The 13971-nt window shown below is 41.4% G+C and overlaps 1 protein-coding gene across 10 annotated transcripts in view; it reads left to right on the top strand.

The window, feature by feature from the left end:
• morc1 (MORC family CW-type zinc finger 1) overlaps window positions 1-13971 on the top strand; it is an 86273-nt gene that overhangs the window by 40157 nt on the left and 32145 nt on the right. For 9 of the 10 annotated variants that reach the window (XM_008107779.3, XM_062974872.1, XM_008107780.3 and 6 more), the window contains 4 exons: window positions 59-213; window positions 2934-3062; window positions 7024-7129; window positions 9990-10125. In XM_008107779.3, the coding sequence (XP_008105986.2) occupies window positions 59-213; window positions 2934-3062; window positions 7024-7129; window positions 9990-10125 (526 nt within the window). The remainder of the gene's footprint in view (window positions 1-58; window positions 214-2933; window positions 3063-7023; window positions 7130-9989; window positions 10126-13971) is intronic. The other variant, XM_008107781.3, reaches the window with a different exon arrangement.

The following is a 13971-nucleotide window of genomic DNA, read 5'->3' as shown; positions in this document are numbered from 1 at the left end:
GGCGTCTGAGACTGGAGTATCATAAGACTGACATCTCTAAATATTTTTCTCTCTGCAGTTTTGGAGCTGGAGCAGTGGGGATTGTAGATGTGCCCTTAGACGTGATGGAGCCAACACACAACAAGCAGGCCTTTGCAAATGTTAAAGAATACAACCATTTGCTGAAAGCCATGGGAAACTGTCTTGTTCAATACTGGAAAGACATGGGAATAAGTAAGTTGTTTCTGGGAACTGACTCAAACAACCACATTCCATTGGAACAGGTTAAATGAATCCATATAGGGATGCATGCTGACATATCCAACATCCTTTCCTACAGCAGTCGTGCTCACCCAATCCTTGTTTTTTCCTACATTGAACAGGATGGTCTTTGATTAGGAGTGAATTTCTTTGTGCATCTAAGGGTGAGTCTACATTGAAGAATTAAAGCAACTTGTCACCATTTTAACTATCATGGCTCAATGTTGTGAAATCCTGGGAGTTGTAGTTTGATGAGGTACTGGCACTCTGTGGCAGATTCCATAGTACTGAGCTATGGGAGTTAAAATGTTGTCAAACTTCATTAATTCTATAGTGTAGATCAGGCATGGCCAAACTTTAGCCCTCCTGGTGTTTTAGACCTCAACTCCCACAATTTCTAACAGCCTGCCGACATTTTTTTTTGGGGGGGGGGTCGACTTCTTTTTCTTTCTTTTATCTCTTTTGATCTCTTTCTCTCCTTCTTTACTATATGTTTTTAATATGTATGAAAAAGATTTAATAAAGATTATTTTAAAAAATAATTGTGGGAGTTGAAGTCCAAAACACCTGGAGGGCTCAAGTTTGCCCATGCATGGTGTAAATGCACCCATTTAAGGTGGGATTAAGTATCAAATGGATATGTTATTGCCTCCCACCAGTGTAGAAATTACCCATTGGACAGATGGCAAGCGCATTAACCTTAGTAGCCTGAAAGCCAAAAGTAAAATCACAACTTCTGTTTTAGATCTCTAGTATGCTGATGATAATGTAGTCTGTGCTCATTCAAAGGAAGACATACAAGCCACTTTAAATACCTTTGCAGAAGCATATGAAAAGCTTGATTTCTTGCTGAACATTGAGAAAACCAAAGTGCTCTATCAGCAGGCACCTAGAAATCCCTCTGCAATGCCAGAAATAAAGCTTGATGGCGCAATGCTAAAAAACGTTGACTATTTCCACTGCCTAGGCAGCCACCTCTCTGCAAAAGTTGACATTGACACTGTTCTCAAGTGCAGCATTTTTTTTGAATGAAGCAGAGAGTGTTTGAAGTTCAGGGCATTCATAGTATACCAAGATGCTTGTTTATAAAGCTAATGTCTTTCCAACTCTGTTGTACACCTGCAAAACATGGATCTCTCAACTTCTGGAAAGATTCCATCAGCATTGCCTCCAAAACAATCTTGCAAATCTTTTGGGAAGACAGGCCAACAAACGTCAGTGTTCTGGAAGAAGCAAAGACCACAAGCATTGAAGCGATAATTGTCTGCCATCAACTTTGCTGGACTGGCCACATTGTCTGATCACCCAAAGCAGTTACTCTACTCTCAGCTGAGGAATGGAAAACAGAATGTTGGTGTACAGCAAAAGAGATTTAAATTTGGGCTTAAAGCTAACTTTTAAAAATGTGGCATAAACACTGATAACTGGGAAGCCCTGGCCATCGAGCATTCTAATTAGAGATCAGGTATTACCAACAGTGCTGTGGATTTTGAAGAGGTGCGACTGGAGGGCGAAAGGGAGAAACGTGCCAAGAGAAAGATACATTAAATAAAGCCTTGCTGGGACTGCCTTCCATCTGGAAATTTATGTCCTCAATATGAAAGACCATGTAAATACAGAATAGGTTTCTACAGTCATTTGGAAAACTACCACCAAGACTCTACACTTGGAAGACAATCATACCTGGCCAGGAATGATAGCCTATAGTGATGGCATCCTAGGAGCCTTGTTAACTTTGAATGGTTTTACACAGACATTGTAATCCGGCTTGGAAGTGAATAAAATGTTTTGCTGTGCAATGCTTATATACAGTATACAGACTTTATCTGAGATTCCAGTGGTTGTGACACTTCTATTATGATAGCAGAAGGACAAAAATGTCCTTAAAGACTTCACTGGTCTTTAACTAGTGATGTGACTGGAAACCTAAATTTGCATTTCCAAATAGAAGAAGCAAACAAGAGGAGAATGAAAAGGAGAATAGACATATCCAGCTACTTCTCGCTCATAAAACTTTGACAAGCAATTATTATTTGCCTAGAAGAGAGAATGTAGGAACAGGCAAACATCTTTGTGCATTCGTTTTGTTAAATTGCATTTTTGTGCATATGCAAATATAGATGGTATGCTGCATTTTGTAATTTGAATGACATTGCACAAACATACCTTTTAAAGATCTGCTTTTTATCTGAATATTTGCAATATGTTAATTTCAGCTACTTCATACTTTTACCTAAATATTGAAACGCATTTGGTTTTGCCTTCCCAGTGGTTTGGAATTTTTTGCATGTTCAGTTTTGAAAGTGAACATGTAGTTTCTTGTCTTCTGAAAATCAAAGTCTATTATAATGTGTCCCATGTAAAACAAGTGTGTAACCATAGCAAAATAGCCCCCCCCCCAAAAAAAAACCCATTTTCAGACATCACAGAAAATCATAGTGAGATTAATTGAAATCTGGCTTTTCATGTTATGCAGCCAGTCTGTTAATCAGTCATGGCTTTTGAAACAATCATAGATTACAATCTGAATCCACAGTTAGTTGTCTTAGGAACTCTGGAACTCTGGCTCTCTTAAACTATGACAGTCAAACCTGCAACTGGCATGTTGAAAGTGCTGGGTTAGAAAGACCAATGGTCAAATTCAATATAAGACATCTTATGTTTCTAACATAAGTTTACAATTGTCCTCTAAGGTCAAAAAGGAGAGAGCTTGTTCTGGACTGACTTTGGATATCTGAGTGACAACTGGTGTGAAAGGCCTTCTAACATAATTCAATACAAAAGAAGACGGGCAGTGGAAATTCCTGAAATTGTTCAGTGTGGTGAGTTCCTACAAATTTAAAAAGAGAAGGGAAGAAAGGTAGAATTTAGCAGGATGAAACAATTACCATATATACTCGAGTATAAACCGACCCGAATATAAGCCGAGGCACCTAATTTTACCACAAAAACTAGGACAACTTACTGACTCCTCGTGTATAAGCCGAGGGTGGGAAATGCAGCAGCTTTTTAAAATATTTACTCTATTTCAAAGAAAAACAGTAACCAACTCTGTACATGGAAAAGTGGGGTCAACAAAAACAATATGGTATCAACAATATGATAATAATAGTAACAACAACAACTACTACTTCATTTGTATCCTGCCTTATCTCCCCATGGGGACTTAGACTGACTTCCCACATACCGTGTTTCCCCGAAAATAAGACAGTGTCTTATATTAATTTTTGCTCCCAAAGATGCTCTAGGTCTTATTTTCAGGGGATGTCTTATTTTTCCATGAAGAAGAATTCACATTTATTGTTGAACAAAAAAATGAACATTTATTATATACTGTACAGTAGTTGTCATCATAAACCAGCATAACCAGACAAACTGTGAATCGTATCAAGAATTTCTTGTTACTACCAATATTTCCATGTACAACACTTTATGGTACATACATTTACCACTCCTGCATGCTCTGATGTTCTGTTCGGCGGGCATGCTTCCAAACAAAAACACTGCTAGGTCTTACTTTCGGGGGAGGCCTTATATTTAGCAATTCAGCAAAACCTCTACTAGGTCTTATTTTCTGGGGATGTCTTATTTTAGGGGAAACAGGGTAGTAATAGACAAACATTCAATGTCTATATAAACAATGCAGAGCTAGATATAGAGCTATAATTGTTTGTACTCATTTCACATATGCATTCTCCCCTGAAATGTGTGCAAATTCTCTCTTCATATGTGCATTTCCCTCCTGTAATATTTGCAAGCCCTATATTTTGTTTATATCTATCTAAACATGTCCATATACATATTTGTGTGTGCATTCCCCCTGTAATATTTTGAAGCCCTATTGTCAGGACCCAGGCTGCAGAGCACCAATAACCATGCGCAGAGACCAGAATCTAACTAATATCTTTATTAAGGAAATATATAAAGTTAATAGAAACAAGTGTAGAATATAGTTCAGAAGTAGACCTTTCAGGAAAGGTCAAATATAGTCCAGGAAAACAATGTCCAATATGAAATATTAAGGTCCAAAGTTGTAATCCAATAACCGAAACACACACTTTGCCAAGCAAAGTGAGGGGAAATGACAAGGTCCTTTAGTCCATGGAGCTTAATGCAAGGCTAGGGAGCAAACTAAATTCTTGGCAAACAAGGCTTGATTCAAGGCAACAAGAAGCGAGGAGCAAGAACAGGGTCTGTGGCGAAATCCGTCGCGAGGTCCGGGGAACAAGGCAGGGCTGGAACGAGAGCAAGGTCCTGGAAACTGGAGTAGCGTAGTCCACACACAATCTACTCCCGAAGCTGACGAATTGACTCCGCAAGGATTCCTTTGTGTCCAAACACCTATATAGGATCTTGTTTTTCCGCCAAAGAACACCTTCTCTGGGGAACAAGAAACGAAACCTATGCTGTGTCCAGATGCATGACTCCTTAAACTTTCCCAAGGGAAACAGACTTAATCATCTAATTGTCTGGCAGCTATCCTAGCGCTCCAGCGAGTCGCCTCCTGAGCGCTTCTATCTTGATTATAATAAAGCCGGCGAGAAAATGGGGGAGATTTCTGCTCAAGGCTTGTTTGGCTGACTTCTTGTGGGCAAACATCCTGCAGCTGCAAGGGCTCCAAATCCGGCAGAAACGGTGGGAAACCCAAGTTTTCCTCTTCATCTGACACAACAGTACTAGGAACAGGACTACATGGCCCATGAGTCATCACACCTATATATCTATATTCATATATCTATCTATCTATCTATCTATCTATCTATCTATCTATCTATCTATCTCTAGATAGATAATTATATCTATATAGGATTTGCAAAGACTTGCAAACATGTGAGGGGAAAATTCATGTCTATATATAGGATTTGCATAGACTTGCAAATGTGAAGGAAAATTCATATATAAAATATGTATTTCTAAGGGGGAAATCTATATATTATTTACAATCTTTGGGGCATGCATTTGCCCATGGAAGAAATGCAAGCCCCCCCCCCCCCAAAAAAAAAACCCCACTTTGGCCTCTTTTCTCCTCCCCCTTTCCACTTTTATTTCTTCCTTTTTCAAACTCTAAAACAGTGGTTCTCAGCCTTCCTAATTCCGCAACCCCTTAATACAGTTCCTCATGTTGTGGTGACCCCCAACCATAAAATTATTTTGTTGCTACTTCATAACTGTAATTTTGCTACTATTATGAATTGTAATGTAAATATTCGATATGCAGAATGTATTTTCATTCACTGGACCAAATTGGGCACAAATACCTGATATGCCAAAATTTGAATACTGGTGGGGCTGGGAGGGGATTAATTTTGTAATTTTGAAGATGTAGTTACTGGAATTTATAGTTCACCTACAATCAAAGAGCATTCTGAACTCCACCAATGATGGAATTGAACCAAGTTTAACACACACCACTCCGACGTCCAACAGAAAATACTGTTGGCCTTCTCTGCCAATTGGGTTCCTAGGGTAATACCATCAGAAATATGTGTTTTCTGATGGTCTTTGGTGATCCTTCTGACACTTCCTTGCAACCCCCCTAGGAGTCCCAATCCCCAGGTTGAAGAACACTATTCCAAAAGCTGGAAACAACTTTTTTTTAAAAAACCCACCCCATTTTTGTTTTCTTAGGAATAAAAATAGACACACCTTCTGTCCTGACTTTTACAAACTTAGAACTTTATTTTCTTTTGTAAACAGAAATGGGGAATGAGTGGAATAGATATTGCTTCTTTCCCACCAGAAAGAAAACCCACTCAAATTGGTCAGGAAGTTGAAGGGGGATCCCTAGTTTAGATTTTCTCTTCTCTGCAAGTTCAGGAAATTGAGTAGGTTTGCAAGAGCCATACAAACAAGGAGGAAATGAAATATATCTCCTTTCCCTCCTTCCCTCCCTCTTGACCTGACTTGGAAAATAAAACATACTGATAAGGGAGAGAGATATATTGCAAAAAATGGCCTCCAGGCTCCGCTGCCCGGCCTGACCCCATCATAAGTCAAGGGAGGCTTTTTCAACCCAAAAAAGGGCTGAAAAACTTGGCTATCTTCAAGTATATACAATATATAAATTGTAGCTTTTTTCTCACTGATGCTTTGCCCTCCTGTGTTTTTTGCTTCCTTTTTCCTTGGAATGGTCTTCTTGTAAACCCTTTTTTCTCCTTTTACTACTTTTAAAAGCAGATTGTAGGCTAGCTAATATGTCGGATCTCCTTCATGTTTTGTTATACAAGCTCTCAGTGGATAACACAAGTGTCTTGTAGGCGTAAATGTGGGATAAAGTGGGTCATGATCAAGTTGCTGATTTTTTTTCAGTAATTCAAGATAGAATAAATTTTTAAGCACTTGCTTTTGAAAGTCTCTGCATGAAGGTTTTGTGCTTGTAGTAGATGGTGAGATGGAGAAGAAATGTACAATTATAGAGTGTGATCCTGAAAGCTAGATTGGTTCTATGGAAATACACAGGCCTTTCTAAAATGAGAGCAAACAGGCCCTTGTCCAGGTTTTCTATAGTCAAATTATAGGCTTAGAACATTCTTAGCATATTTTGTTTCTCTCTTGAATTCTATCCAGTTGAAACATGAGCAGGTTAAATTTGAAGGGATATGGTATTCTATTTTAAGGGAAAATGCTTTCCTACAGTGATCCTATCCAATTTGCTACCAAAGCTGATAAAGCAATGAAAATTAAAAGTAAATGATACAGGCTGTCAGTAATGGCACCATATAATATCAGTTATGTCATGATTTGTACTCATTAATTTTTATTTAACTCTATTAATTTGATTAGATATTTGCCTTAAATGGAGACTTCTTTCCCATGACACTGATACCAATTATGAAGGACATCATGACATCTGGAATTGTGCAAACAGTCCTAACCCACTTGAGAAAACGTAAGCTTTGATTTTTGAAAAAGTAAGGTTTGATTTTTTTTTAAACAAAATCAGCTTTTGGCATTCAAGACAGTTCTTTCATTTGTCATTGTTATTTTAGAAAACTGTTCCTCCAGATTTTGCTGGACAGCCCAAGTTGGTATACTAACCTGTAATATGACCTGTAATCCAACAGTCATGCACTGCCCACACAAGCTTTCATATACATAATAATACATGATACACAAAGGGATACAATTGGTATTGATGTTATGCTCATAACTTTCCACTCTAGTGTATCATAGAATCATAGAGTTGGAAGAGACTTCATGGGCCATCCTGTCCAACCCCCTGCCAAGAAGCAGGAAAATTGCATTCAGAGACTCCTGACAGATGGCCATCCAGCCTCTACTTAAAAACCTCCAAAGAAGGAGCCTCCACCACACTCCAGGGCAGAGCTTAACTCGACTGCTTTCACAGTTAGGAAGTTCTTCCTAATGTTCAGGTGGAATCTCCTTTCCTGTAATTTGAAGCCATTGTTCCGCGTCGTAGTCTCCAGGGCAGCAGAAAACAAACTTGCTCCTTCCTCCCTATAACTTTCCCTCACATATTTATACATGGCTATCATCTCTCCTCTCGGCCTTCTCTTCTGCAGGCTAAACATGTCCAACTCTTTAAACAACCTCATAGGGCTTGTTCTCCAGACCCTTGATCGTTTGAGTCGCCCTCCCCTGGACACTTTCCAGCTTGTCAACATCTCCCCTCTGTTGCAATGCGCAGAATTGGACACAGTATTCCAGGTGTGGTCTGACCAAGGGGGGTAGCATGACTTCCCTGGATCTAGACACTATACTCCTATTGATGCAGGCCAAAAATGGCTTTTTTAGCTGCCGCATCACATTATTGGCTCATGTTTTACTTGTCCACGAGGATTCCAAGATCTTTTTCAGATGTCCTGCTTTCGAGTCAGGCATCTCCCATTCTGTAACTTTGCATTTCATTTTGTCTGCCTAAGTGGAATTCATATGTTTTATGAACAATTCAGGAATATAAATAAACTGCTGAATCAGACCAAATATCTACATAATCCACCAGCCAGTTCCTGCAATGGCCAGGTATGTCTTTGAGAAGTTTGCACGCAGGACATGACTGCCTTTTATATCGAAGGAAACATTGTAGACACTGTGATTAGTAGCAAACAGTAGCCCTATTCTCAAAAAAAAAAATTCCATACTGCATTTACCAGAAAAATGGAATGTCCTACAGAATCATATACAGATATGAAAACCTATTTACATCTTACCTTTGGGAAGAGGGGGTGGGATATAAGTGAACTTTATTATTATTGTTCCTAGATCTGTTTTCAGATTGTATATCTGAAAGCACAGATGTGTGAAATATTATCTCTGAAATTGCATGGCATTAAATTATTCCAAAGAACAGTAGCTCTCTTAAAAGCAACTGCTTCAAGATCTTATTAGGCAGTAAACCACGGATTAAATCTTGCCAATAATCCCCATCATAGAGTTTCCCTAAATGAAGTTTGACTGGAAGGTAAATTATGATGAGATAAGTAGAAAGACCTCTTTTAAATCAGAATTTAGGGATAATAGTTTTTGTTCATAATATAGCCATCCGGGGCTCCAACTTTCACCTGGCCTTTTAACTTTTAGTGATCTGTATGAGCCATGATGAAGTGTTGTAGTATAACACATCAAAACACCATTGTAATTTTGAGGAAGATAGTATGCTGCAATCATTAGCGTTGCCATTGTTGTTCAGAGCCTTCAAGACATTTCCAACTTGTGTTGACCATGAGGTGAACCTATCATGTGTTTTTCAGAGGGAGATGGCTATGGTTTTCCTCTTGGGCCAAGGTAGTGTAACTTTGCCCAGGTCACCCAATTGGTTTCACAACTGAAAAAGGATTTAAACCCTTTCTCCCAGAACCCAACCCTCAAACTGCTTCACCACATTTGCTTTTAGACAAGTGGAAAAATTTATAGATCCCAGCACAGCTAAAGTAAAGCTTGGAACATTTAGGGTAGCCAAGGGCAACTACATATAGTATACGTCCCATCCTCAGCACCACCATGCGTAACCAAAGGGAGTTAACTAATCAATGGACTAATGATAAATGCATATGAGCCTGAGAGTAAGAATCAGGTATCCTGCTAAGTCTTTGTGTAGGTATCCAAGGCACAGTAATTAGCTGTGTAAGCATGACTCATTATTCAACAAGTTATATTAGAATCTATGGTAGAACCATGGCGTATAGACTCCCAGAGAATCTTGCTAGCTGAATGACAAGGCTCAATAGGATTTTATAAATGACTTGTCCTTTGTTATAGGCAGTTCCCAAAAACTGATTTGACCTTCCGCTTTCTGTAATATAGTATGTTCTCTCTCCCATTGCATAAAACTGCTGGTCAACAACTACTGATATCCTTATTGCACTGTTTGAATACACATGATAATCTTTTCCCAGGTAGAACAGGTGACACACAAGATAGTGTCTGCATAGAACTATAGGACAAAACTATGCTACACAAGTGCAACTACTATTGTAAAAAACACTAAAATGCAGTGCAAATCTAAGCATTATTTTAGAGGTATTTGACACACCAAAATCATGTGAAGGTCTGCTAGGGGTAGATGTGCACACACAGAGAGTTGTCATGAGATTACCCTTTTCCATGCCCATCTTAAATGGCCACATGCACAAGAACACATTTTTAACTCAATCTCATGCACACACACATATTTGTACACATAGTCCCTCCTCATAGACATATGGTCCATGTCCAATGTTAAATGGTCTTAAGAAGACATTTCTTCAAGACCATTTATTTTTCTGTCACTGATCAATATTATTTTATAGGTGTGATGTGCCAGAACATTTGCCCTCCATCCCTATGGGAACTTTCAATCCAACTCAGTCATTGGATGATAAGCAACAGCTACTCGTAGAGTCCATTCAGGAACGTAAAAGGAAGATGGAGAGACTCCAGTCTCAGGTGAGTTCTTTTTTCATATTTATGGACATGTCCATCAAATTGTGTACATGCTGACAGGGCATTATTCAATCAAAACAGATTTTTTTCTAGAGACTACGTTTTGGTCCACACCAAAGAAGGATAATTAAACTTTAGGTGAACGTTGTGGGGAAAGATTTTGGAATGCCCAAATTATAGTTTAATTTATAGGCTGTGACCCCCCCCCCCCAAAATCTTCAAAAGTGTATGTTTTAATATAATTTTACTACCAAGTATATATAGAAAAGAACTATATTATTGAACATAGGAGGCATGTTGGATCAGACCCAAAGTCTAATACTCCAGATCCTAATAACTGCTTATGGTTGCTTGTGGGAGGACCACTAGTAAGAGATGAGGGTATCTATAACTTTTGTTTCATGCTCCCCATGAATTGATATGCAGAGATATGGTGTATGTGATACAGGAGGTAATACGTAGCCATCCAGCCTAATAGCCAGTGATAGCCTGGCCTTCCATGGATATATTAAATCCCATTTTAAAGCCACCCAAGCTGACATCCATAACTATATAAGGATTCCGCCTGTGCTGGATGGGGTTACACTCCCTCTGAAGATAGGTCCGGACTCGGCACTGAACCTGGGGCCCTGGTATCTACAGTGGACCGGGGGAGGGGGTCTCTGTGCACCAGCTGCGCCCATTCCTTGAGAAGCCAAATTTGGCCATGGTGGTACATGCCTTAGCTATGTCCCACCTGGATTACTGTAATGTGCTCTACTTGGGTCTGCCTTTAAAGAGTCCTCAGAAACTTCAACTGGTCCAAAGAGCTGCAGCCAGGTTGTTAACTGGGGCTGGCTACAGGGAGCGGGCAACCCCCCTGTTACAGCAGCTCCGTTGGCTGCCAGTCTGTTTCTAGGCACAATTCAGAGTGCTGGTTATGACCTTTAAAGTTCAAGTCCATGCTATTTGGCTGACCACACCCCCTTGTACAAACCTGCCCGGGCCCTGAGATGTTCAAGAGAGGCCCTTTTCTTGGTCCCACCTCCCTCTCAAGTTAGTGGGAATGAGAGAGAGTGTCAGGACCCAGGCTGCAGAGCACCAATAACCATGCGCAGAGACCAGAATCTATCTAATATCTTTATTATAGAAATATATAAAGTCAATAAAAACAAGTGAAGAATATAGTTCAGAAGCAGACCTTTCAGATGAGGTTAAATATAGTCCAGAAATGTATTGTCCAATATAGGATATTAGAGTTCAAAGTTATAATCCACTTGACCGAAACACACACTTTGCCAAGCAAAGTGTGGGGAAATGACAGAGTCTTTAAAGTCCAATGTAGCTTGACAACAAGGCTGGAAAATAAACTTGGTTCTTGGCTAGATTCAAGACTTGAAACGAGGCAACATGAAACATGAACAGAGTCCAAAGAAGTCTGTGAAACAAGGCAAGGCTGGAAACTTGATCCGGGAAACAAGGAACTGGGGTTACGAAGTCCACAAACGATCTCTCTCCTCAAGCTGAACAATTGACTCCGCAAAGTTCCCCTTGCGAGCAGCACCTATATTGGGTCTCGTTTTCCCGCCGACAGAACACTTCCCTAGAGAACGAGAAGTGAAACCCAACTCTGTCCAGATGCATGACTCCTTAGAATTTCCCAAGGGAAGCAGACCTAATCAGCTAATTGTTTGGCAGCGATTCTCAGGCTCCGGCGATTTGCCTCCCTGGCTCCCCTATCTCTATTATAATTGTCCCTCCGGGAAAACGGGGGGGAATTCTGCCCAAGGCCTGTTTGGCTACATTCTTGAGGACAAACATCCTCCAGGTGGAGAGGCTCCGATTCTGAATGAAACGGCGGAAATCCCATGTTTTCCTCTTCGTCTGCCACAATAGTACTAGGAACAGGACTACAAGGCCCATGAGTCATCACACTATCCCCGCCCTCAAGGCCCCTCTCAAACATGGCCCCTCTCCTCGAGTCGCGGGGCCGCGGCTTGGCAGGGTAGGCCTGATGGAAGCGGCGGACTAAGTCGGGGGCATGGACTGTGGAAGCGTCTTCCCAAGAGCGTTCTTCGGGGCCAAAACCCACCCAGTCAATGAGATATTGAAGGCGGCGGCGATGAAAGCGAGAATCCAAAATGTCCTGAACCTCGAATTCCTCCTCCCCGTCCACCAAAACAGGGGCGGGGGCCGGCCGGCTCGTATCAGGGCGTACCCCATCCGCCGGAAGGAGCAGGGAACGATGGAACACCGGATGAATGCGCATAGAGCGCGGAAGTTGGAGTTTGAAAGTCACAGGGTTAAGTTGCGCCACCACTGGATAGGGACCAATGAAACGGGCATCTAACTTCCGGCAGGGACGGTGGGAGGGCAAAAAGCGAGTGGACAACAGAACCCGATCTCCTACCTTGATCTCGGGGCCCGGCTGGCGATGGCCGTCAGCGTGCCGTTTGTAGTCCTCCTTGGCTTGATCCAGTTGCTGGTGCAAGAGTTGTTGCACCGCTGTGAGTTCTTGCAGCCAGTCCTCCGCTGCGGGGACTTCTGAAGTTTCAATGACAGAAGGAAAGAAACGTGGATGGAAGCCGTAGTTTGCAAAGAACGGGGTTTCTTTAGTTGAAGCCTGGACACCATTGTTGTAAGCAAATTCCGATAGAGGTAATAGGGAAGCCCAATTGTCCTGTTGGTAGTTTACATAACAGCGAAGGTATTGTTCCAAAGTGGCATTGGTGCGCTCAGTTTGCCCATCCGTTTGGGGATGGTGAGCTGAAGATAAACGAGAGTCTATGCCCAATAGTTTCTGTAGTGCTTTCCAGAAACGAGAGGTGAATTGAGATCCACGGTCAGTGACTAAACTCTTGGGCAATCCATGTAGTCGGAAAACATGCTGAAGGAATAAATCTGCAGTCTCTTTGGCCGTGGGGAGACCATCGCAGGGAATGAAATGGGCCAACTTGGTAAAAAGGTCCACCACCACTAGGATCGTGGTGAATCTAAGGGAGGGTGGTAGGTCAGTGATAAAATCTGCGGAAATTATCTCCCATGGGCGAGACGGAGTGGGAAGGGGATGCAGTAGCCCTGACGGCTTCTCCCTTCGTGTCTTGGAACGCTGACATACAGGACAGGTATTGACATATTTCTCCACATCCTTGCGGATCTTGGGCCACCAGAAATCTCGTAGGATCAAGTGCATGGTTTTAAAAAGTCCAAAATGCCCTGCTGGCTTGCTGTCATGACACAGATGAAGTGCTTTTTCTCTGCCTGGACCAGGAGGGATGTAAACATGATTCCTGTAGCATAGTAGCCCATTCTTAAGTGAGAAAGGGAAACGTAGTCCTCGGCGAATCTGTTCTTGAGCCCAGGCATCTGCCTGTTGACTGGCTCTAATTTCTTGAGGGCAAAGGGATTCTGGGTTAGAGGGAGTTGGTTCAATTGGAGTGGATTTGGTGTTTCCCACTGTGAGCGTGGCAAAGTTTTCGGGTTGCAGCAATCGAGATTCTGAGGTCTCTCTGCGTCCTGCAGCATACTCTGGTTTCCGTGATAGAGCATCTGCTTGCTTGGTCTGAGCTGGGGTCACATAATGGATCTGGAAGTCAAAACGTTCAAAGAATAAAGCCCAGCGCTGCTGCCTTTGATTTAACTTTCGTGCGGTCCTTAGGTGCTCTAAATTTCGATGATCAGTATGAACTTCAATGGGAATTTTGGCCCCTTCTAACCAATGTCTCCAATTTTCAAAAGCCGCCTTTATGGCCAAAAGTTCTTTCTCCCAAATAGTGTAATTTCTCTCTGGGGCTGTTAGTTGACGGGAGAAATAGGCACAAGGATGAAGATGCTCTCCCACTGGCTGCATGAGTACAGCCCCAATTGCCA

This window comes from Anolis carolinensis, chromosome 3, assembly GCF_035594765.1.
Source record: "Anolis carolinensis isolate JA03-04 chromosome 3, rAnoCar3.1.pri, whole genome shotgun sequence".
Classification (NCBI taxonomy): Eukaryota; Metazoa; Chordata; class Lepidosauria; order Squamata; family Dactyloidae; genus Anolis; species Anolis carolinensis.
The sequence above is the reverse complement of the archived record's forward strand: the minus strand, read 5'-3'. Positions and strand labels throughout refer to the sequence as shown.